The sequence below is a fragment of the Colletes latitarsis genome, chromosome 12 (assembly GCF_051014445.1).
Source record: "Colletes latitarsis isolate SP2378_abdomen chromosome 12, iyColLati1, whole genome shotgun sequence".
Lineage (NCBI taxonomy): Eukaryota > Metazoa > Arthropoda > Insecta > Hymenoptera > Colletidae > Colletes > Colletes latitarsis.
This window is the reverse complement of record NC_135145.1, coordinates 27,234,008-27,258,982: the sequence shown is the minus strand read 5'-3', so window position 1 is coordinate 27,258,982 and position 24,975 is coordinate 27,234,008. Positions and strand designations below refer to the sequence as shown.

Below are 24,975 nucleotides of genomic sequence, written 5' to 3'. Positions count from 1 at the left end.
GAAAAATTTTAATGGGGGATTCTAGAGGCCAAAATAAGACGAAACTCAAGAATACCAATTTGTTGATGGAGGCTTCGTTAAAAAGTTATTAACAATTAAATTCAAAAATTTCAAATCGTTCTGGAAAAATTATTTTTGGTTGCAGGGGTCAATTATAAGCATTTTTGGTGAATAGACATATTTTCGAAATTCTACTCAGTTTCGAGAAAAAAATTCGAGTAGGTGCTGAAATTTTCAGACGAAATTAAAAAATTTCAAATCATACTAAAAAAATTATATTTAATTACAGTGGGCAATTGCAATCATTTTTGTTCATTATGCATACCCCCGAAATCCTAACCATTTTCGAGAAAAAAAATTCAAGAAGCTACTGAAATTTTCAGACGAAATTAAAAAATTTCAAATCATACTAAAAAAATTATATTTAATTACAGTGGGCAATTGCAATCATTTTTGTTCATTATGCATACCCCCGAAATCCTAACCATTTTCGAGAAAAAAATTCGTGTAGATGCTGAAATTTTTCGGCGAAAAAAAAATTTTTCAAATCGTTCTAAAAAAATTATTGTCGATTGCAAGGGTCGATTACGATCATTTTTGGTCATTATACATACCCACGAAATTCTATCCACTTTCGAGAAAAAAATTCCTTACCGAAAATATAATATGGGGCCTGAAATGGTTCCCCGAAATTTTATGCGAATCTTTGAAAAATCATAACTCATGAACGGAATGGACGATTTTAATATTTCAACCGGCAAATTGCGCGTATTTTAATATATAATATGTAGATATTCTAAAAATATTGGAAAAGTTGTTCGTTGACCCCGCAAAATGAGAAAAAACCCATAAAAATGGTCCAATATTCAGACAGCCATAACTCCTACATTTGTGAGTATATTTCAATGAAATTTTTTTCTGAACTAGAGTTCATAGATACCTACAAAAAAGAATTAGACAAAATTTCCGTAGAGCGTCAAACGAATTTACTAAAAATGAAAAACGAATTTTTAAGAAAAATCGTCAGGGGGTAGGTGCCTAAATTTTTTTGGTGAACAAAAAAAATTTCAAATCATTCTTGAAAAATTATTTTCGGTTGCGGGGGTCAATTACAAGCATTTTTGGTCAAGAGACATACCTTCGAAATTCTACGCGTTTTCGAGAAAAAAATTCAGAAAGATGGACAAATTTTTCAAAAATTTCAAATCGTACTTAAAAAAAATATCTTCAGTTGCAGAGATCAATTATAATCATTTCTGGTGAATAGACATACCCCCGAAATCCTACACATTTTCGAGAAAAAAATTCAGTATGGACGGAACTTTAAACGTTAATAATTTTTTAACAAAGCCTCCATCAGCAACTCGTGAAAAGATTAAATATTCTCATTTTCATTTACTGTAAATTTTTATCACGTCTGTCCATTATATTTTTAAACTTACTGAACTCAAAAGTCTTTTATGATTATCGTTTATGTTGGATATTGAAATAAAAGTGGGGGACTTAAGGGAGTATTGCTGTCCAGGCAGTCATTTCTACGGCCTTTTTTTGTGATTTTTTTTTTAACGACAGGTAGCTTGTTTCGTAGCGACATTTTGCAGATATATTTATTCGTCTTACAGGTATGTACAGTATTTTTTTCATCAAAAAATATTAAAAATTGCGAGAGTTATAGCTTTTTGTTTAAAAAAACGCATTTAAACTGGCTTACATGATATTTCAAGATCTAGCAGACCGATCGACTTCAAATTTGGAGAGAATATTCAGCAGACACGCCTCTATAGCTGGAACTGGAGATTTAAAAAAATATTGAGTTCTACTATTTTTTTCGATACGCTAAAGACAAACGAACGATTAACAAATAGAAATTCGAAACTTGAAGCGTCGCCATTTCTTTATTTATCAGGATTTCGACTTCTCCCTGGTTCCTGCTATAACTACAACCTTCATTATGAAGATACTTTAACCCCCTCTGTTTAAAATTATCTGGAATCCTGGAAGCCATTGGAGCACCTTTTCCAAAAGAGCCATTAAATAAGAAGTTACAATTCCCACGATTTTTAATATTTCTCCATGAAAAAAATATGATACATGCTTGGAAGATGAATGAATGTATCTACAAAGTCTCAGTGCAAAACAGCCTATCTATCATTAAAAAAAAAATCACAAAAAGGGCCATGAAATTGAGTCTACGAGCGCCATCTGCCTGTTGGGCTTTGTAGCTTACAACACGTGCGCGCGCGCTGAACCTTACTTCAAGAGTTTACTCATAAGCTTCAATGCAATTCTAAACTTGTTTTACAACTTGTTGGAGTCACTCTTCGTTCTACTTGCACGAAATCAAAGTATAATAACGAATATGCAATATGACACGCGTGAAGCAGTCTTGCACGGTTTAAATTTCTTATTGATTAAATGTACCTCTGTATCATCATTCTGATCACCAAAATCATCGCGACTCGTATTTCCGCCGACTGTTTTCTCGGAGGTATCTGTATTAGAACCATATGGATTGCAATGAAATCGTTCTTGCAGACGATCTAGCGGTTGCGCGGAACCTTTTTCGTTCGAATCCTTTTTGGGTTCGTTTCTGGGATTCGTGAGGGTGCTACAAGCAGCAGCTTGAGCCAGACGTTGACTGGCTGATCGCGGATCAATAATTCTAGGCTGCATGTATCCACACGTATCTAACTATAAACATCGTACAACATATTCTGTCAAAGGTTTTGTTAATTGAGGGGCTCAATAGAAAACAAGCACATGTCACAGTTTCATAATTTTAGAGAGATCATATTTATTTATGTTGTTTGTAAGGTTTTATATAACACAACGCTCCTTTCATGAGTGAATTGAAAGAGATTATTTTATTTGTATGAAATAATAATGAATATGAATGTTGTTAGGATGAGACAATTTCATAATTTTAGAGGAGAGATTATATTTATTTATGTTGTTTGCAGGGTTTTATATAACACAACTCTCCTTTCATGAGTGAATTGAAAGAGATTATTTTATTTGTATGAAATAATAATGAATATGAATGTTGTTAGGATGAGACAATTTCATAATTTTAGAGGAGAGATTATATTTATTTATGTTGTTTGCAGGGTTTTATATAACACAACTCTCCTTTCATGAGTGAATTGAAAGAGATTATTTTATTTGTATGAAATAATAATGAATATGAATGTTGTTAGGTTAGACAATTTCATAATTTTAGAGGAGAGACTATATTTATTTATGTTGTTTGCAGGGTTTTATATAAAACAACTCTTCTTTCATGAGTGAATTGAAAGAGATTATTTTATTTATATGAAATAATAATGAATATGAATGTTGTTAGGATTAGACAACTTCATAATTTTAGAGGAGAGATTATATTTATTTATGTTGTTTGCAGGGTTTTATATAACACAACTCTTCTTTCATGAGTGAATTGAAAGAGATTATTTTATTTGTATGAAATAATAATGAATATGAATGTTGTTAGGATTAGACATCTTCATAATTTTAGAGGAGAGATTATATTTATTTATGTTGTTTGCAGGGTTTTATATAACACAACGCTCCTTTCATGAGTGAATTGAAGGAGATTATTTTATTTGTATGAAATAATAATGAATATGAATGTTGTTAGGATTAGACAACTTCATAATTTTAGAGGAGAGATTATATTTATTTATGTTGTTTGCAGGGTTTTATATAACACAACGCTCCTTTCATGAGTGAATTGAAAGAGATTATTTTATTTGTATGAAATAATAATGAATATGAATGTTGTTAGGATTAGACAACTTCATAATTTTAGAGGAGAGATTATATTTATTTATGTTGTTTGCAGGGTTTTATATAACACAACTCTCCTTTCATGAGTGAATTGAAAGAGATTATTTTATTTGTATGTAATAATAATGAATATGAATGTTGTTAGGATTAGACAACTTCATAATTTTAGAGGAGAGATTATATTTATTTATGTTGTTTGCAGGGTTTTATATAACACAACGCTCCTTTCATGAGTGAATTCAAAGAGATTATTTTATTTGTATGAAATAATAATGAATATGAATGTTGTTAGGTTAGGCATAACCTAGGAAGATCCCTGCATGACCGGCAAAGGAGCTAGTGCCGCCATCTACCGAGAGGGGGAGCAAGGAGTAGATGAACTGTACCATACTGCGTGTACGGGGTCAGTTTTAATGGGGGATTCTAGGGACAAAATAAGACGGAAATCAAGAATACCAATTTGTTGATGGAGGCTTCGTTAAAAAGTTACTAACGTTTAAAGTTCCGCTCGTACTGAATTTTTTTCTGGAAAATGCGCAAGATTTCGAGGATATGTGTATTCACCAAAAATGATTGTAATTGACCCCCGCAATCGAAAATAATTTTTCCAAAACGATTTGAAATTTTTTTTTTTTCGTTGAATTTAGGCACCTAATTAGATTTTTAGTAATGAATTTTTTTCTCAAAAGTGCGTAGGATTTCGGAGGTATGTGTAATGACCAAAAATGATTGTAATTGACCCACGCAACCGAAAATAATTTTTCCAGAACGATTTGAAATTTTTGAATTTAATTGTTAATAACTTTTTAACGAAGCCTCCGTCAACAAATTGGTATTCTTTTAATTTTACAAAATTTTAATGGGGGATTCTAGAGGCTAAAATAAGACGGAAATCAAGAATACTAATTTGTTGATGGAGGCTCCGTTAAAAAGTTATCAACAATAAAATTCAAAAATTTCAAATTGTTTTAAAAAAAATTTTTTCGTTAGCAAGAGTTCATCGCAATCATTTTAGGTCATTACACATACCCCCGAAATCATACGCATTTTGGAGAAAAAAATTCCTTACCGAAAATCTAATTTCAGGCCTGAAATCGTTCCCAGAAATTTCATGCGAATCTTTAAGAAATCATAACTCCTGAACCGATTGGACGATTTTAATTTTCAAAAACGTAAACGACGCGTATTTAGATGAAGAATATGTAGAAATTGCAAAAATATTCGAAAAGTTAATCCTTGACCCCGTAAACTGAGAAAACCCCAATAAAAATGGTCCAATTTTCAAACAGCCATAACTCCTACAATAGTGAATATATTTCAATGAAACTTTTTTCTGAAGTAGAGCTCATGAGTACCTACAAAAAAGTATTATACAATTTTTCTATAGGGCATCAAATAAAATTACTAAAAATCAAAAACGAATTTTTAAGAAAAATCGACGGGGGGTAGGTGCCTAAATTTTTCGACAAAATTCAAAAATTTCAAATCGTTCTGGAAAAAATATTTTTGGCTGTAGGGGTCAATTACAATCATTTTTGGTGAAGCGTCATATAGCCGAAATCCTACCCATTTCCTAGAAAAAAATTCGAGAAAATGTGAAATTTTTCGACAAAATTCAAAAATTTCAAATCAGTCTGGAAAAAATATTTTTGGCTGTAGGGGTCAATTACAATCATTTTTGGTGAATAGACATAGCCACGAAATCCTACGCATTTTCGAGAAAAAAATTCCTTACTGAAAATATAATTTCAGGCCAGAAATGTCACTCCAAAATTTGAAAATGTCATAACTTTTGAACGGATCGAACGATTTTAATATTTAAAAAAGCAATCGACGCGTATTTTAGTGAAGAATATGTAGAAATTGCAAAAATATAAGAAAAGTTGATCCTTGACACCGTAAACGGCGAAAAACCCCATAAAAATGGTCCAATTTTCAAACAGCCATAACTTCTATAATAGTGAATATATTTCAATGACACTTTTTTCTGAAGTAGAGCCCATAGGTACTTACAAGAAAGTATTAAACAACTTTTCTGTAGGGCATCAAGCGAAATTATTAAAATTGAAAAACGAATTTTTATGGAAAATCGACAGGGGGTAGGTGCCTAAATTTTTCGACGAAAAAAAAAATTTCAAATCCTTCGAAAAAAAATATTTTTGGCTGTAAGGGTTAATTACAATCATTTTTGGTGAAGTGTCATATCGCCAAAATCCTACACTTTTTCTAGAAAAAAATTCGAGAAGGTTTGAAATTTTTCGAGAAAATTCAAGAATTTCAAATCGTTCTGGAAAAAATATTTTTGGCTGTAGGAGTCAATTTCAATCATTTTTGGTGAATAGACATAGCCACGATATCCTACGCATTTTCGAGAAAAAAATTCCTTACTGAGAATATAATTTCAGGCCAGAAATGTCACTCCAAAATTTGAAAACGTCATAACTTTTGAACGGATTGAACGATTTTAATATTTAAAAGAGCAATCAACGCGTATTTTAGTGAAGAATATGTAGAAATTGCAAAAATATAAGAAAAGTTGAACCTTGACACCGTAAACAGGGAAAAACCCCATAAAAATGGTCCAATTTTCAAACAGCCATAACTCCTAAAATAGTGAATATATTTCAATGAAACTTTTTTCTGAAGTTAAGCTCATGGTTGTCTACAAAAAAGTATTAGACAACTTCTCTGTCGGGCGTCAAACAAAGTTATTAAAAATGAAAAACAAATTTTTAAGAAAAATCGATGGAGGGTAGGTGCCTATATTTTTCAACGAAAAAAAATTTTTTCAAATCGTTCTGGAAAAATTATTTTCAGTAGCAGGGGTCAATTACACTAATTTTTGGTGAATAGACATACCCTCAAATTCCTACCCACTTTGGAGAAAAAAATTCGAGAAAGTATGAAATTTTTCGACAAAATTAAAAAATTTCAAATCGTTCTGGAAAAATTATTTTCGTTTGCAGGGGTCAATTACAATAATTATTGATGAATAGACATACCCCCAAATTCCTAACCACTTTCGAGAAAAAAATTCAGTATTGGCGGAACTTTAAACGTTAATAACTTCTTAACGAAGCCACCATCAACAAATTGGTATTCTTGATTTTCGTCTTATTTTGGCCTCTAGAATCTCCCATTAAAATTTTTCCCAGTGGTGGTCGAACACCCTGTGTGCGATCTGGTACTTCGTACAACACGAAATACGAAAAAAATTACAAATATAAAATCTTTCTTCATTGTGAAAAAATCAAAATTCCAATTTATCCATATTTTGTACATGGATGTGTAGTTTCTCTGTACAAATGGAGAAAAAAAAATCATTAATATCCAACGAGAAAAATAAAAAAATGTGCTATTTTTTAACATATTGTTTAAACAAATAAAAGTTTTGCAAATCTCTTTACACCATCAAATTCTCCGTTTAAAAACATAAATTTCATCCATTCGAAGCACACCCCTATCTCTAATAGTTTCTGAGATATTCAACAAAGTATGTTTCGAACCCCAACTTTGGGGGCTGATTTCAACCCCTTAAAGTGAATATTAACAGCTACAAAAAAATACGTGTCTAATAGATTTATGAGAACTACATAATTGCGAAGTTTCATCAAAATTGGAGATTTACACCTCGTGATGGTCCCTTGTTAGTCGTCCCCCCCTATACATGATTTAACAGTAACAAGTTACTAATGAATTAGAGACTACAAGAAGAAACTAATAAAGCAAAAGCTAAAATTGTTATGCATGTGACATGTGCTTGGTTTCTACCGAGCCCCTCACTCTGGAAACATTATGAAAATGATATTGATAGTGATATGTTTAAACATAATCTATGTAAACAAAAGAATATACTTACTTCAGATTGTACATTTATACACTCTGCTTCTGGATCTGGTCTCATTATCGTTACCTCGCGGTCGCAAAGTGGCAAAATATCAAAATTAGGCGTTGGATGATTGATCACATCAGGATCCTGCAAAATTATTATTTATTTTATTTGTCTGAATTAGTTTGTTGGAATTATTGCAACAAAATGTATTATAGGATCTTACCTGTAGGCAGTAACCAAGTCTTTCGACGATTGTTGCAAAACTAGGCCTATCTTCGGGTCGTGGACGCCAACAATTGTTCATTATTCCATAAATAGGGTCTGGGCACCCGACTGGTTTTTCCAAACGACCGCCAGACGTTACCATCGATATAGTTTCTCTATTAGTGCACCCTGTATAGGGCATATATCCGAAAGACATGATTTCCCACAATAAAACGCCGAATGCCCTACGGACAACAATTAATCGAATGGATTTTCATCATCGATGTTACCTTGTAAATGTTAAGCCAAATGATTGTCAAATAAATAATATTAAGTCTGACAAAACATTCTGGACCTGACAATATGAAACCTGATAAATGTGAGATAATGAAGTAGGAACATGTTGAAGAAACTAAATTAAAATAAAATATTATGGCGAGATATTTGTTAACAGTATAAAGTGTGTTTATATTAAGATTATAAATAGACGGTAAAGTAGGAAACTGTATTATTTATTATACAGGGTGTTCGGCTAACCCTGGGGAAAATTTTAATGGGGGATTCTAGAGGCCAAAATAAGACGAAAATTAAGAATACCAATTTGTTTATGGAGGCTTCGTTAAAAAGTTATTAACAATTAAATTCGAAAATTTCAAATCGTTATGGAAAAAATATTTTTTGTTAGAGGGGTCAATTGCAATCATTTTTGGTGATTACATATATTTTCGAAATCCTATCCATTTTTGAGAAAAAAATTCGAGAAAATACTGAAATTTTTAGACGAAATTGAAAAATTTCAAATCTTTCTAAAAAAATTATATTTAAATACAGTGGGCAATTACTATCATTTTTTGTCATTATACATAACCCCGAAATCCTACCCAATTTTGAGAAAAAAAATCGAGAAAATACTGAAATTTTTGGACGAAATTAAAAAATTTCTAATTATATTAAAAAAATTATATTTAGTTACAGTGGGCAATTACTATCATTTTTTGTCATTATACATACCCCCGAAATCGTACGCATTTTTGAGAAAAAAAATCGAGAAAATAATGAAATTTTTAGACGAAATTAAAAAATTTCAAATCATATTAAAAAAATTATATTTAGTTACAATGGGTAATTAGTATCATTTTTGGTCATTAGATATACCATCGAAATCCTAACGACTTTCGAGAAAAAAATTCGAGAAGCTACTGAAATTTTTAGACGAAATTAAAAAATTTCAAATCATACTAAAAAAATTATATTTAATTACAGTGGGCAATTACAATCATTTTTGTTTATTATGCATACCCCCGAAATCCTACCCATTTTCGAGAAAAAAATTCGAGAAGGTTCGAAATTTTTTGGCGAAAAAAAATTTTTCAAATCGTTCTAAAAAAATTATTGTCGGTTGCAAGGGTCGATTACGATCATTTTTGGTCATTATACATACCCACGAAATTCTATCCACTTTCGAGAAAAAAATTCCTTACTGAAAATATAATAAGGGCCTGAAATGGTACCCCAAAATTTTATGCGAATCTTTGAAACATCATAACTCCAGAACGGATTGGACGATTTTAATGTTTGAAAGGGCAAATTACGCGTATTTTAATATATAATATGTAGACATTCTAAAAATATTAGAAAAGTTGTTCGTTGACCTCGCAAAATGATAAAAACCCCATAAAAATGGTCCAATTTTCAGACAGCCATAACTCCAACAATAGTGAATATATTTCAATGAAATTTTTTTCTAAAGTAGAGTACATAGATACCTACAAAAAAGTATTAGACAAAATTTCTGTAAAGCGTCAAATGAATTTATTAAAAATGAAAAACGAATTTTTAAAAAAAATCAACAGGGGGTAGGTGCCTAAATATTTCGACGACAAAAAAAATTGCAAATCGTTCTGGAAAAAATATGTTTGGTTGCAGGAGTCAATTACAAGCATTTTTAGTAAATAGACATATTTTCGAAATTCTACCCACTTTCGAGAAAAAAATTCGAGAAGCTACTGAAATTTTTAGACGAAATTAAAAAATTTCAAATCATACTAAAAAAATTATATTTAATTACAGTGGGCAATTACGATCATTTTTGTTCATTATGCATAACCCCGAAATCCTACCCATTTTCGAGAAAAAAATTCGTGTAGGTGTTGAAATTTTTCGGCGAAAAAAAAATTTTTCAAATCGTTCTGAAAAAATTATTTTCGTTTGCAGGGGTTAATTACAATCATTTTTTGTGGACAGACGTACCCCCGAAATCCTACGCATTTTCGAGAAAAAAATTCCTTACCGAAAGTCTAATTAGGTGACTAAATTTGACAAAATTAAGAAATTTCAAATCGTTCTGGAAAAATTATTTTCAGTTGCGGGGGTCATTTACAATCATTTTTGGTGAATAGACATACCTTCGAAATCCTACGCGTTTTCGAGAAAAAAATTCTGGAAGGTGGACAAATTTTTCAAAAATTTCAAATCGTACTAAAAAAAATATCTTCAGTTGCAGAGATCAATTACAATCATTTCTGGTCAATATACATACCCTCGAAATCCTACTCGTTTTCGAGAAAAAAATTCTGGAAGGTGGACAAATTTTTCAAAAATTTCAAATCGTACTAAAAAAAATATCTTCAGTTGCAGAGATCAATTACAATCATTTCTGGTGAATAGACATACCCTCGAAATCCTAACCATTTTCGAGAAAAAAATTCATTACTGGCGGAACTTTAAACGTTAATAACTTCTTAACAAAGTTATTAACAAATTGGTATTCTTGATTTTCCCAAGGGTGGCAGAAGACCCTTTATACGTGTAATTTTCCTAGCCATTATCCTCATAACATATCTGCAGAACAGATAAATAAGAACCATTGTTTATAATTTAATGTATTTGAATGGATGGAGTTTATACTTTGTACTTGATATTTTCTGAGCTATCAAGATGACTTGAGTTTTCCCAAAGTTAATATATATTTTTGCAATACTCCAGTTTTTCTTGGTCATGTTTATTTACTGTTGTAAATCTCACTTAAACAGAAGCTTTAAACGTCTACTGAGCACACAATAAAATCACATATTAGGTAGGTGTAACCTAAAAACTCTTCTCAATCTGCTCATTCAATTCTGACCAATATTTCAATGCAACTGAAGTGAATAAATAGCTATAAATATGGATATGTAATTTCTAAATAAATCATTACTATCATGCCCTCTCAATTTTACTTTAAGTTTGTCTAATAAAGACATTTAACAATAATAATAGTATTCGTCTGATATTTATATTATCAAAGTGTTCAAATGTAGACAAAATTCGACAAATAGTTTAAGGAGGCATTGTTGTCTAGACTGTCAATTTCACGGCCCTTTTTGTGATTTTTTTTTTAATGATAGATAGGCTGTTTTGTACTGAGACTTTGTAGATACATTCATTCATCTTCCAAGCATGTATCATATTTTTTTCATGGAGAAATATTAAAAATCGTGGGAATTCTAACTTCTTATTTAATGGCTCTTTTGGAAAATATGCTGCAATGGCTTCCAGGATTCCAGATAATTTTAAACAGAGGGGGTTAAAGTATCTTCATAAGGAAGGTTGTAGTTATAGCAGGAACCAGGGAGAAGTCAAAATCCTGATAAATAAAGAAATGGCGACGCTTCAAGTTTCGAATTTCTATTTGTTAATCGTTCGTTTGTCTTTAGCGTATCGAAAAAAATAGTAGAACTCAATATTTTTTTAAATCTCCAGTTCCAGCTATAGAGGCGTGTCTGCTGAATATTTCCTCCAAATTTGAAGTCGATCGGTCTGCTAGATCTTGAAATATCACGTAAGCCAGTTTAAATGCGTTTTTTTAAACAAGAAGCTATAACTCTCGCAATTTTTAATATTTTTTGATGAAAAAAATACTGTGCATACCTGTAAGGCGAATAAATATATCTGCAAAATGTCGCTACGAAACAAGCTACCTGTCGTTGGAAAAAAAATCACAAAGAAAGATGAAGATATGACAGCCTAGACAATACTCCCTTAAGGCCTAGTTGGCCTTAAAACTTACCAAACGTCGGTCTTTGTTGTGAATATTCCGTCCAAGAAACTTTCTGGCGGCATCCATTTAATAGGCAACATAGTCGTGCCCCCTTTTCTGTAATACTCGCTTCTGTAAATATCCTTAGCCATCCCAAAATCTGCTATTTTGACTATTCGACCGGGGCCCTTGCAAGTGAGCAAACAATTTCTCGCTGCAATATCCCGGTGAATGAAACGGGCCTCTTCCATGTATTTGCAACCATTGGCGACGTCATAGCCGCATAGTATTAAGTCCAACATCGTCAAGGACGTGGGACGATCCTGCCAAAACAGGAATATATATATGTACATTGACAATGAGCTCCATGAATTAGCATTTCTTCTGTTTCTGGTTAAATTCTAACCTAAAAAGGCACATAGTTAAAAAGAAGCAATGAGACTTAGAAAGCAAAATTTAAAAAATGCTCAATAGTCTACGATTCGATAATAAAAACGAACTATATATATGTATGAGAATTGAGGATTCGAGAGAAAGTTGAGGTTATGGTCACATGAAAGAAATGGAACCTTCGAGAATGGTCCGGCTTCGATTTTGATGAAACTTCGTACACTTATGAAGCGGCCAAAAATAATCGACACGTGTTTTTTTTTGCTGAGGTAACTCGAGTTTGAGGGGTGAAACCACCCCTTGAAGTTTTGGCGGGAAACGGCTATCTCGAAAACGGGAAGACGTACGAAAAAATTGTTAATGGGCGAGGTTAATGGTTTCTTATGTACGATAACATGGGGTTGAAAAATTTAACAAAATACAATTTGTTTATAACAAAAAAAAATTTGTTAACTTAATTTTTCATTTTATAGAAATTTTCGTAATGACGAAAAATGACGAGCATTTTATTCCAAATCCATTGGTGTGTAATATTTTAAAATTGCCTCTTATAGTTTTGCTGATTTTTATGATTTATATCTTGCGCGTACATCCACTATGGTAGGAGCTGTTCTAACTTTGATTTTAATGAAGCACTGAAGGCTTGCACTAAATTATACAATATAATTTTAAACTTAAATTTTAAATTTTAAACAGAAAATAATTTTTCCAGGACGATTTGAAATTTTTTAATTTTGTTGAAAAATTTCACACTTTCTCGAATTTTTTTCTCCGAAGTGGGTGGGAATTTGGGGGTGTGTCTATTCACCAAAAATGATTGTAATTGACCCTAGTAACCGAAAATAATTTTTCCAGTACGATTAGAAATCTTCTTTTTTCGCTGAAAAATTTAGGCACCTCGTCGATTTTTCTTAAAAATTCGTTTTTGATTTTTAATAATTTTGTTTGACGCCCTACAGAAAAATTGTCTAATACTTTTTTGTAGATACCTGTGGGCTCTACCTTAGAAAAAAGTTTCATAGAAATATATTCACTATTGTAAGAGTTATGGTCGTTTGAAAATGGGACCATTTTTATGGAGTTTTACTTACTTTACGGGGTCAAGGAACAACTTTTTCAATTTTCTTAAAATTTCTACATATTCTTCACTAAAATACGCGTTATTTGCATTTTGACACATTGAAATCGTCCAATCTATTCAGAAGTTATGACGTTTTAAAGATTCGCATGAAATTTTCGAGTGACATTTCTGGCCAGAAATTATATATTTTGTAAGGAATTTTTTTCTCGAAAATGATTAGGATTTCGAGGATATGTCTATTGACCAAAGATGCTTATAATCGGCCCTTGCAACTAAATATAATTTTTTTAGTATGATTTGAAATTTTTTAATTTGGTCTAAAAATTTCAATATCTGCTGGAATTTTTTTCTCGAAAGTGAGTAGGATTTCAGGGATATGCCTAATCACCAAAAATTATTATAATTGACCCTTGCAGGTAAAAATATTTTTTTCAGGACGATTTGAAATTTTTTAATTTCGCTGAAAAATTTCACACCTTCCTGAATTTTTTTCTAGTAATTGAGTAGGATTTCGGGGATATCTGTATTCATCAAAAATTATTGTAATTGACCCCCGCAACGGAAAATAATTTTTCCAGAACGATTTAAAATCTTTTTTTTTTTGCTAAAAAATTTAGGCACCCCTCGTCGATTTTTCCTAAAAATTCGTTTCTAATTTTTAATAATTTTGTTTGACGTCCTATAGAAAAATTGTCTAATACTTTTTTGTAGGTGGCCATGGGCTCTGCTTCAGGAAAAAGTTTCAATGAGATACCTTCATTATTGTAGGAGTTATGGCCGTTTTTAAATTGGACCATTTTTATTGAGTTTTTCACATTTTACGGGATCAAGGGGCAATTTTTCCAATATTTTTAGAATTTCTACATATTCTACACTAAAATACGCGGCGTTTGGCTTTTTGAACATTAAAATCATCCAATCCATTCAGAAGTTATGGTGTTTTAAAGATTCGCATGAAATTTTAGGGTACCATTTCTGGCCTCACATTAGATTTTCAGTAAACAATTTTTTTCTCGAAAGTGCGTAGGATTTCAGGGTATGTCTATTCACCAAAAATGCTTGTAATTGACCCCTGTAACTACATATAATTTTTTTAGTATGATTTGAAATTTTTTAATTTCATCTGAAAATTTCAATACCTACTCGAATTTTTTTCTCGAAAGTGGGTAGGATTTCAGGGGTACGTGTATTCACCAAAAATTATTGTAATTGAGCCCCGCAACCAAAAATAATTTTTTCAGAACGATTTGAAATTTTTATATTTAATTTTGTTAACCGTAATCCCGTAAAATGTGAAAACCCCGCATTAAAGTGGTTCAACTTTTAAACGGCCATAACTCCTACAATAGTAAAGGTATCTCATTGAAATTTTTTTCTGAAGCAGAGCCCATGGACACCTACAAAAAAGTATTACACAACATTTCTGTAGGGCGTTAAATAAAATTACTAAAAATTAAAAACGAATTTTTAAGAAAAATCGACGAGGGGTAGATGCCTAAATTTTCAGCGAAAAAGGAAGATTTCAAATCGTACTGGAAAAATTATTTTCGGTTGCAGGGGTCAATTGCAATCATTTTTTATGAATACACATACTTTCGACATCCTTCGCATTTTCGAGAAAAAAATTCAGGAAGGTAGGCAAATTTTTCGGCGAAATTAAAAAATTTCAAATCGTTCTGAAAAAATTATTTTTACCTGCAAGGGTCAATTATAATCATTTTTGGTGATTTGGCATATCCCTGAAATCCTACTCACTTTCGAAAAAAAAATTCCAGCAGATATTGAAATTTTTAGTCCAAATTAAAAAATTTCAAATCATACTAAAAAAATTATATTTAGTTGTAAGGGCCGATTATAAGCTTCGTTGGTCAATAGACATATCCTCGAAATCCTAATCATTTTCGAGAAAAAAATTCCTTACAAAAAATATAATTTCTGGCCAGAAATGTCACTCGAAAATTTCTTATGTATCTTTAAAACGTCATAACTTCTGAATAGATTGGACGATTTCAATGTGTCAAAATGCAAATAACGCGTATTTTAGTGAAGAATATGTAGAAATTCTAAGAAAATTGAAAAAGTTGTTCCTTGACCCCGTAAAGTAAGTAAAACTCCATAAAAATGGTCCCATTTTCAAACGGCCATAAATCTTACAATAGCGAATATATTTCAATGAAACTTTTTTCTGAAGTAGAGCTCACGAGTACCTACAAAAAAGTATTAAACAACTTTTCTGTAGGACGTCAAACAAAATTATTAAAAATTAAAAACGAATTTTTAAGAAAAATCGACGAGGTGCCTAAATTTTACAGCGAAAAAAGATTTCAAATCGTTCTGGAAAAATTATTTTCGGTTACGAGGGTCAATTACAATCATTTTTGGTGAATAGACACACCCCCAAATTCCCACCCACTTTGGAGAAAAAAATTCGAGAAAGTGTGAAATTTTTCAATAAAATTAAAAAATTTCAAATCGTTCTGGAAAAATTATTTTCTGTTTAAAATTTAAAATTTAAGTTTAAAATTACATTGTATAATTTAGTGCAAGCCTTCAGTGCTTCATTAAAATCAAAGTTAGAACAGCTCCTACCATAGTGGATGTACACGCAAGATGTAAATCATAAAAATCAGCAAAACTATAAGAGGCAATTTTAAAATATTACACACCAATGGATTTGGAATAAAATGCTCGTCATTTTTCGTCATCACGAAAATTCCAATAAAACGAAAAATTAAGTTAACAAATTTTTTTTTGTCATAAACAAATCGTATTTCGTTAAATTTTTCAACCCCATGTTATCGTCCATAAGAAACCATTAACCTCGCCCATTAACAATTTTTTCGTACGTCTTCCCGTTTTCGAGATAGCCGTTTCCCGCCAAAACTTCAAGGGGTGGTTTCACCCCTCAAACTCGAGTTACCTCAGCTAAAAAAAAACACGTGTCGATTATTTTTGGCCGCTTCATAAGTGTACGAAGTTTCATCAAAATCGAAGCCGGACCTTTCTCGAAGGTTCCTTGTAAGAATGTAAATACAAACGAAAAGAAATGCCATATGCGTTTAGAGTTGCACTATTTACCGCGCGTGGTCTCTCCTCGCGAAGGAAGTTTTTCAAATTACCACCGGCTAGCAACTCTAAGACTATGTATTTTGGGTTTTTGTCGAAGGAAACGCCGATGAAATGCACTATGTTTGGGTGATTGAATTTGCTCATGATCAGAGCCTCCATCATGAAGTCTGCCTCGGTCTGGGGTCCAGGCTCGAAGATGGACGACGATGGTATAGTCTTCACGGCCACAGGATGCTCCTCGTTGCATCTGTACACTCCTTGAAACACTTGGCCGAAAGCACCTTGTCCAAGTGGTCTATGGCACAAATTAATGATCAGTTTTTTCATTTTCCTCGCGACAAACAATCATGTTAGTAGACTACTCTCATCTATTGGGCTGACCAAGAAGTAACATCAGAATTTTCCAACAAGAAGCAGTAATTATTTGTCTTTAATATATTGAAACATTATTGAACTATGTATTAATCTTCAATTCACCACTTTCCAGTTGTTTCTGGAAGTGTTTTGAGTTTTTAGGAAGTCTAAGTGAACAGCCATTGAGTGAATTTTACAGAGATTGAAACAAATGGTAATTCGAGGATATTCGACAAAATTTCTTAACTTCAGATTATGCAGATTCTTAACATAGTATTTGAATATCATACCAACTTATTGGGTAACAGGTTTCAATGCTGGACTTTTCCATTATCTCATCAATGGATGTGCACCAATACACGCAATAATTCGCTGTTATATATCTTCTAATAAATACATAGACGCCATGGCTCCCTTCTGTTGATAAAAGAGTTGATCTACTAGTTCTGATAAGGGACCATCCCGAGGTGTGAATCTCCAATTTTGATGAAACTTCGCAGTTATGTAGTTCTCATAAATCTATTAGACACGTATTTTTTTGTAGCTGCTAATATTCACTTTAAGGGGTTGAAATCAGCCCTCAAAGTTGGGGTTCGAAACATACTTTGTTGAATATCTCGGAAACTATTAGAGATAGGGGTGTGCTTCGAATGGATGAAATTTATGTTTTTAAACGGCGAATTTGATGGTGTAAAGAGATTTGCAAAACTTTTATTTGTTTAAACAATATGTTAAAAAATAGCACATTTTTTTATTTTTCTTGTTGGATATTAGTGATTTTTTTTTCTACATTTGTACAGAGAAACTACACATCCGTGTACAAAATACGAATAAATTGGAATTTTGATTTTTTTATAATAAAGAATGATTTTATATTTGTAATTTTTTTCGTATTTCGTGTTGTACGAAGTTCCAGATCGCATACAGGGTGTTCGACAACCATGGGAAAAATTTTAATGGGTGATTCTAGAGGCCAAAATAAGACGAAAATGAAGAATACCCATTTGTTGATGGAGGCTTCGATAAAAAGTTATTAACAATTAAATTAAAAAATTTTAAATCGTTTTGGAAAAATTATTTTCGGTTGCGGGGGTCAATTACAAGCATTTTTGGTGAATAGACATATTTTTGAAATCCTACCCAGTTTCGAGAAAAAAATTCGGGTAGGTGGTGAAATTTCTCGGCGAAAAAAAAAATTTTTCAAATCGTTCTAAAAAAATTATTTCCGATTGCAAGGGTCGATTATAATCATTTTTGATGAATAGGTATACCCCGGAAATCCTACCCAGTTTGGAGAAAAAAATTCGAGAAGGTGTGAAATTTTTCAACAAAATTAAAAAATTTTAAATCGTTCTAAAAAAATTATTTTTGATTGCAGGGACCAATTATAATAATTTTTGGTCAATAGACATACCCTCGAAATCCTAACCATTTTCGAGAAAAAAATTCCTTATCGAAAATATAATTTCAGGCCAAAAATGCTTCCCGTAAAGCGAATCTTTAAAACACCATAACTTCTGAACGGATTGGACGATTTTAATGTTTCAAAAGGCAAACAACGCGTATTTTAATGAAGAATATGAAGAAATTCTAAAAATATTCAAAAAGTTGTCTCTTGACCCCGTAATGTTAGGAAAACCCCATAAAAATGGTCCAATATTCAAACAGCCATAACTCCTACAATAATGAATATATTTCAATGAAACTTTTTTCTGAAGTAGATCCCATAGGTAACTACAAAAAAGTATTAAACAACTTTTCTGTAGGACGTCAACCGAAATTATTAAAAATCAAAAACGAATTTTTAAGGAAAATCGATGGGGGGTAGGTGTTTAAATTTTTCAACGACAAAAAAAATTCTGGAAAAAATATTTTTGACTGTGGGGGTTAATTACAATCATTTTTGGTAAAGAGTCATATCCCCGAAATCCTACTCATTTCCTAGAAAAAAATTCAAGAAAGTATGAAATTTGTCGACAAAATTAAAAAATTCCAAATCGTTCTAAAAAAATTATTTTTGATTGCAGGGACCAATTATAATAATTTTTGTTCAATAGACATACCCTCGAAATCCTAACCATTTTCGAGAAAAAAATTCCTTACCGAAAATATAATTTCAGGCCAAAAATGCTTCCCGTAAAGCGAATCTTTAAAACACCATAACTTCTGAACGGATTGGACGATTTTAATGTTTCAAAAGGCAAACAACGCGTATTTTAATGAAGAATATGTAGAAATTCTAAAAATATTCAAAAAGTTGTCTCTTGACCCCGTAATGTTAGATAAACCCCATAAAAATGGTCCAATCTTCAAACGCCCATAACTTTTACAATACTGAATGTATTCCATTGAAATTGAGTATGGAAGTAGAGCTCATGGATACCTATAAGAAAGTACTAAACAAAATTTCCGTAGGACGTAAGACAAATTTATTAAAAATGGAAAACGAATTTTTAAGAAAAATCGAAGTGCCTAAATTTTTTGACAAAAAAAAAATTTCAAATCGTTCTGGAAAAATTATTTTCACTTGAAGGGGTCAATTACAATTATTTTTGGTCATTAGACATACCCCTGAATTCCTACGCACTTTCGAGAAAAAAATTCAAGTACGTACTGAAATTTTTAGACGAAATTAAAAAATTTCAAATCATATTAAAAAAATTATATTTAGTTACAGGGATCAAGTACAATCAATTTTGTTCATTATACATAGCCCCGAAATCCTACGCATTTTCGAGAAAAAAAAAAAATCTAATTTGAGGCCAGAAATGCTTCCCTGAAATTTCATGCGAATATTTAAAATGTCATAACTCCTGAACGGATTGGACAATTTTAATGTTCAAAAAGCCAAACGCCGCGTATTTTAGTCTAGAATATGTAGCAATTATAAAAATATTCGTAAAGTTGTTCCTTGACCCCGTAATGTTAGGAAAACCCCATAAAAATGGTCCAATCTTCAAACGCCCATAACTTTTACAATACTGAATGTATTCCATTGAAATTGAGTATGGAAGTAGAGCTCATGGATACCTATAAGAAAGTACTAAACAAAATTTCCATAGGACGTAAGACAAATTTATTAAAAATGGAAAACGAATTTTTAAGAAAAATCGAAGTGCCTAAATTTTTTGACAAAAAAAAAATTTCAAATCGTTCTGGAAAAATTATTTTCACTTGAAGGGGTCAATTACAATTATTTTTGGTCATTAGACATACCCCTGAATTCCTACGCACTTTCGAGAAAAAAATTCAAGTACGTACTGAAATTTTTAGACGAAATTAAAAAATTTCAAATCATATTAAAAAAATTATATTTAGTTACAGGGATCAAGTACAATCAATTTTGTTCATTATACATAGCCCCGAAATCCTACGCATTTTCGAGAAAAAAAAAAAATCTAATTTGAGGCCAGAAATGCTTCCCTGAAATTTCATGCGAATATTTAAAATGTCATAACTCCTGAACGGATTGGACAATTTTAATGTTCAAAAAGCCAAACGCCGCGTATTTTAGTCTAGAATATGTAGCAATTATAAAAATATTCGTAAAGTTGTTCCTTGACACCGTAATGTTAGAAAAACCCCATAAAAATGGTCCAATATTCAAACAGCCATAACTCCTACAATAATGAATATATTTCAATGAAACTTTTTTCTGAAGTAGAACTCATGGGTACCTACAAAAAAGTATTAAACAACTTTTCCATGCAACGTCAACTAAAGTAACTAAAAATAAAAAACCAATTTCTAAGGAAAATCGACAGAGGGTGCCTAAATTTTTTGGCGAAAAAAAAAAAAAATTTCAAATCGTTCTGAAAAAATTATTTTCGGTTGCGGGAGTCAATTACAATCATTTTTGGTCAATAGACATACCCCCGAAATCTTGCTCATTTTCGAGAAAAAAATTCAGTACTGGCGGAACTTTAAACGTTAATAATTTCTTAACGAAGCCTCCATCATCAAATTGGTATTCTTGATTTTCGTCTTATTTTGGCCTCTAAAATCTCCCATTAAAATTTTTCCTAGGAGTAGCCGAACACCCTGTATAGATCGACATCCCAATATCTCAATCGTTATCCTCTGTCGCATGACACACCAATGCAAACGAAGTTTTTGAAACTTCTCCCTTGACCTAAAAACACGAAATTAACACATTAAAACCACCCCACCTAAAAATCTTCAGACACTAACCAGTCACTTTAAGTTGCAGGTTATAGGGCACAGCCCAAGGTACTGCAAAATAACCAGGAAAAAAGGACAAAAAAAACTATCCCAATTGTCTGAGGCAGGGCTTGCTAGGAAGCTTCACTGATGAGTCCCACTAGCAGGCCCCGACGAAAGCGCCCTCTCCTTTCCTTTTCTGTCCTATGATTCTCACTAGTTCCACGACGCGGCGCCACAATACACTTTCAGCGTCCATATTTGTCCGCTATAGAAACTGATACTCCTGACAAAACATCTGTATTAAACCTTATATCTTATGATACAAATAAACACGAGAACCAATATTTACATTTAGGATTACTAATTCTAAAAATCATAGACATTTTGTATCTACATCTTTCTACAAATAGTATATATATCTTTAAAATCTATTACTAGTTCTCAAATATATGACCGCCACTGTAAGCAAACCCAGTTTCTCCTTTAGAATGTTAAAAATATAAATTTGTAAATTAATAAGACCCTAATATAATTTCTCAAGAGAACAATCACGTTATGGCGTATGAGTTCTCTAAAACTAGAATAATGCTACAATCATAAACAGATTTGACCTTGAAAAACTATCAAGGACAATCTTCCAAGCAGAATCTTTAATAAATCTCCAGGGGGTGCAAAATTACACTGTAGTGGTCCTAACATAATTTATTTACACCTTGTTCGACCACCAAGTGTCAAACATTTCAAAGAGAGCAAAGAAACCAAAAATCAAAAATAGAAAATGGCCACCAGAGCCTTGTCTTAAACAAAACCTCCACCAACAAACTATTATTCTCATTTTACCCTTCAATTTTTGCAACAAGTAGTATACAAACATTTGATAAGGAACAAATAATATACGTAACTCTAAAATCTATTACTAGTTCTTAAATATATGACCGCCATTGTAAGCAAACCCAGATGACAAATCCAGTTTTTCCTTTAGAATGTCAAAAATGTAAATTTATAAATTAATAAGACTCTAATCTAATTTCTCAAGAGAACTATCACGTTATGGCGTATGAGTTCTCTAAAACTAGAATAATACTACAATCGTAAACAAATTTGACCTTGAAAAACTCTATCAAGGACAATCTTCCAAGCAGAATCTTTGATAAATCTCCAGGGGGTGTAAAATTACACTGTAGTGGTCCTAACATAATTTATTTACACCTTGTTCGACCACCAAGTGTCAAACATTTCAAAGAGAGCAAAGAAACCAAAAATCAAAAATAGAAAATGGCCACCAGAGCCTTGTCTTAAACAAAACCTCCACCAACAAACTATTATTCTCATTTTACCCTTCAATTTTTGCAACAAGTAGTATACAAACATTTGATAAGGAACAAATAATATACGTAACTCTAAAATCTATTACTAGTTCTTAAATATATGACCGCCATTGTAAGCAAACCCAGATGACAAATCCAGTTTTTCCTTTAGAATGTCAAAAATGTAAATTTATAAATTAATAAGACTCTAATCTAATTTCTCAAGAGAACTATCACGTTATGGCGTATGAGTTCTCTAAAACTAGAATAATACTACAATCGTAAACAAATTTGACCTTGAAAAACTCTATCAAGGACAATCTTCCAAGCAGAATCTTTGATAAATCTCCAGGGGGTGTAAAATTACACTGTAGTGGTCCTAACATAATTTATTTACACCTTGTTCGACCACCAAGTGTCAAACATTTCAAAGAGAGCAAAGAAACCAAAAATCAAAAATAGAAAATGGCCAACAGAGCCTTGTCTTAAACAAAGCCTCCACCGACAAGCTATTATTCTTATTTTACCCTTCAATTTTTGCAACAAGTAGTATACAAACATTTGATAAGGAACAAATAATATACGTAACTCTGAAATCTATTACTAGTTCTTAAATATATGACCGCCATTGTAAGCAAACCCAGATGACAAATCCAGTTTTTCCTTTAGAATGTCAAAAATGTAAATTTATAAATTAATAAAACTCTAATATAATTTCTCAAGAGAACTATCACGTTATGGCGTATGAGTTCTCTAAAACTAGAATAATGCTACAATCGTAAACAAATTTGACCTTGAAAAACTCTATCAAGGACAATCTTCCAAGCAGAATTTTTAATAAATCTCCAGGGGGTGTAAAATTACACTGTAATGATTGTTACATAATTTTGTTACACCTTGTTCGACCACCAAGTGTCAAACATTTCAAAGAAAACAAAGAAACCAAAAATCAAAAATAGAAAATGGCCACCAGAGCCTTGTCTTAAACAAAGCCTCCACCAACAAGCTATTATTCTTATTTTACCCTTCAATTTTTGCAACAAGTAGTATACAAACATTTGATAAGGAACAAATAATATACGTAACTCTAAAATCTATTACTAGTTCTTAAATATATGACCGCCATTGTAAGCAAACCCAGATGACAAATCCAGTTTTTCCTTTAGAATGTTAAAAATGTAAATTTGTAAATTAATAAGACCCTAATATAATTTCTCAAGAGAACAATCACGTTATGGCATATGAGTTCTCTAAAACTAGCATAATGCTACAATTGTAAACAAATCTAACCTTGAAAAACTCTATCAAGGACAATCTTCCAAACAGAATCTTTGATAAATCTCCAGGGGGTGTAAAATTACACTGTAATGATCGTTACATAATTTTATTACACCTTGCTCGACCACCAAGTGTCAAACATTTCAAAGAAAACAAAGAAACCAAAAATCAAAAATAGAAAATGGCCACCAGAGCCTTGTCTTAAACAAAGCCTCCACCAACAAGCTATTATTCTCATTTTACCCTTCAATTTTTGCAACAAGTAGTATACAAATATTTGATAAGGGACAAATAATATACGTAACTCTAAAATCTATTACTAGTTCTTAAATATATGACCGCCATTGTAAGCAAACCCAGATGACAAATCCAGTTTTTCCTTTAGAATGTCAAAAATGTAAATTTATAAATTAATAAGACTCTAATATAATTTTTCAAGAGAACAATCACGTTATGGTTTCTCTGAGACTGATACTTATGTTCTACTTGAAAGAAAAACCAAAAAGCGCCACCTACCGCAGAAATCAGGAACTACTTATTGGCCAGCCCAATGAATTATTTGTCGAATCTGTACTTACTTTCCCAAATTGATATATTCGTGGGGAATTTGCGGCAGATCTTTAAAGCTATAGAGATTCCCAGCAAATTCGTAGTTCGGATTGAATTCGGTCATCATGGTGTCCGAAACGGCGCGAAGTGAGGTTAACTCCGTTCCATTACCGAACATCACTTGTCGCCGACGTAAAAGCGCCTTTCGACTTTGGTAGCGATTATCTATCGACAGAAATGATTCGTATAATTGAAGAATATTATGTCATTTCATTTTTAACATTTATTCGTTTCTATCGTAAGATTACATACAGTGGAGGACTAAAGTATTCGTACACTTGGAATATAGAAGTAAAAACAACAATATTTTCTATATTATTAATTATATTCAAACATATGTTACTGTATATCATACATAACACTTATAGCAACAAATGAGTAGAAAAATTGAGGCAATAACATCATTTAGTATCTTAGTATGAATTGAAATTCACACAACGGTTAGAAATCGCTAGGACAAAAGTATTCATACATTTAATTTTCTAATTTTCTTCCAGTTCTTTCTTTATTCCGTAATGTTGCATCTTCTTTATATTTATTTTACTTTGTACGATGGATCGACTTCTTTTTAATATGTCTGATATATTTCTATATGATTTTCCTTCTTGGTATAACCGAATAACAAGTTTTCTTTCTTCTAACGTTGTTTCACTACCTTTTCTCCCTGTATTGCAAATATCTGATATTAACGTTTACTTGTCACGACTAATACTAACCCAAACCAACGTGAAATCTACTAATGTAATATTTACATTAATCGGAATGTCCTGATTTCATCGTAACTATTGTATTTATCAACATAAATGATAATGTATGAATACTTTTGTCCCAGCGATTTCTAACCGTCATGTGAATTCATACTAAGTTACTAAATGATGTTATT

At 31.7% G+C, this 24,975-nt stretch overlaps 1 protein-coding gene across 4 annotated transcripts in view; it reads right to left on the bottom strand.

The window, feature by feature from the left end:
* Alk (Anaplastic lymphoma kinase) overlaps window positions 1–24,975 on the bottom strand; it is a 143,941-nt gene that overhangs the window by 51,169 nt on the left and 67,797 nt on the right. For 3 of the 4 annotated variants that reach the window (XM_076779247.1, XM_076779249.1, XM_076779248.1), the window contains 6 exons: window positions 24,062–24,257; window positions 16,390–16,675; window positions 11,871–12,163; window positions 7,842–8,067; window positions 7,646–7,762; window positions 2,422–2,691 (listed from right to left, as the gene is read on the bottom strand). In XM_076779247.1, the coding sequence (XP_076635362.1) occupies window positions 2,422–2,691; window positions 7,646–7,762; window positions 7,842–8,067; window positions 11,871–12,163; window positions 16,390–16,675; window positions 24,062–24,257 (1,388 nt within the window). The remainder of the gene's footprint in view (window positions 1–2,421; window positions 2,692–7,645; window positions 7,763–7,841; window positions 8,068–11,870; window positions 12,164–16,389; window positions 16,676–24,061; window positions 24,258–24,975) is intronic. The other variant, XM_076779250.1, reaches the window with a different exon arrangement.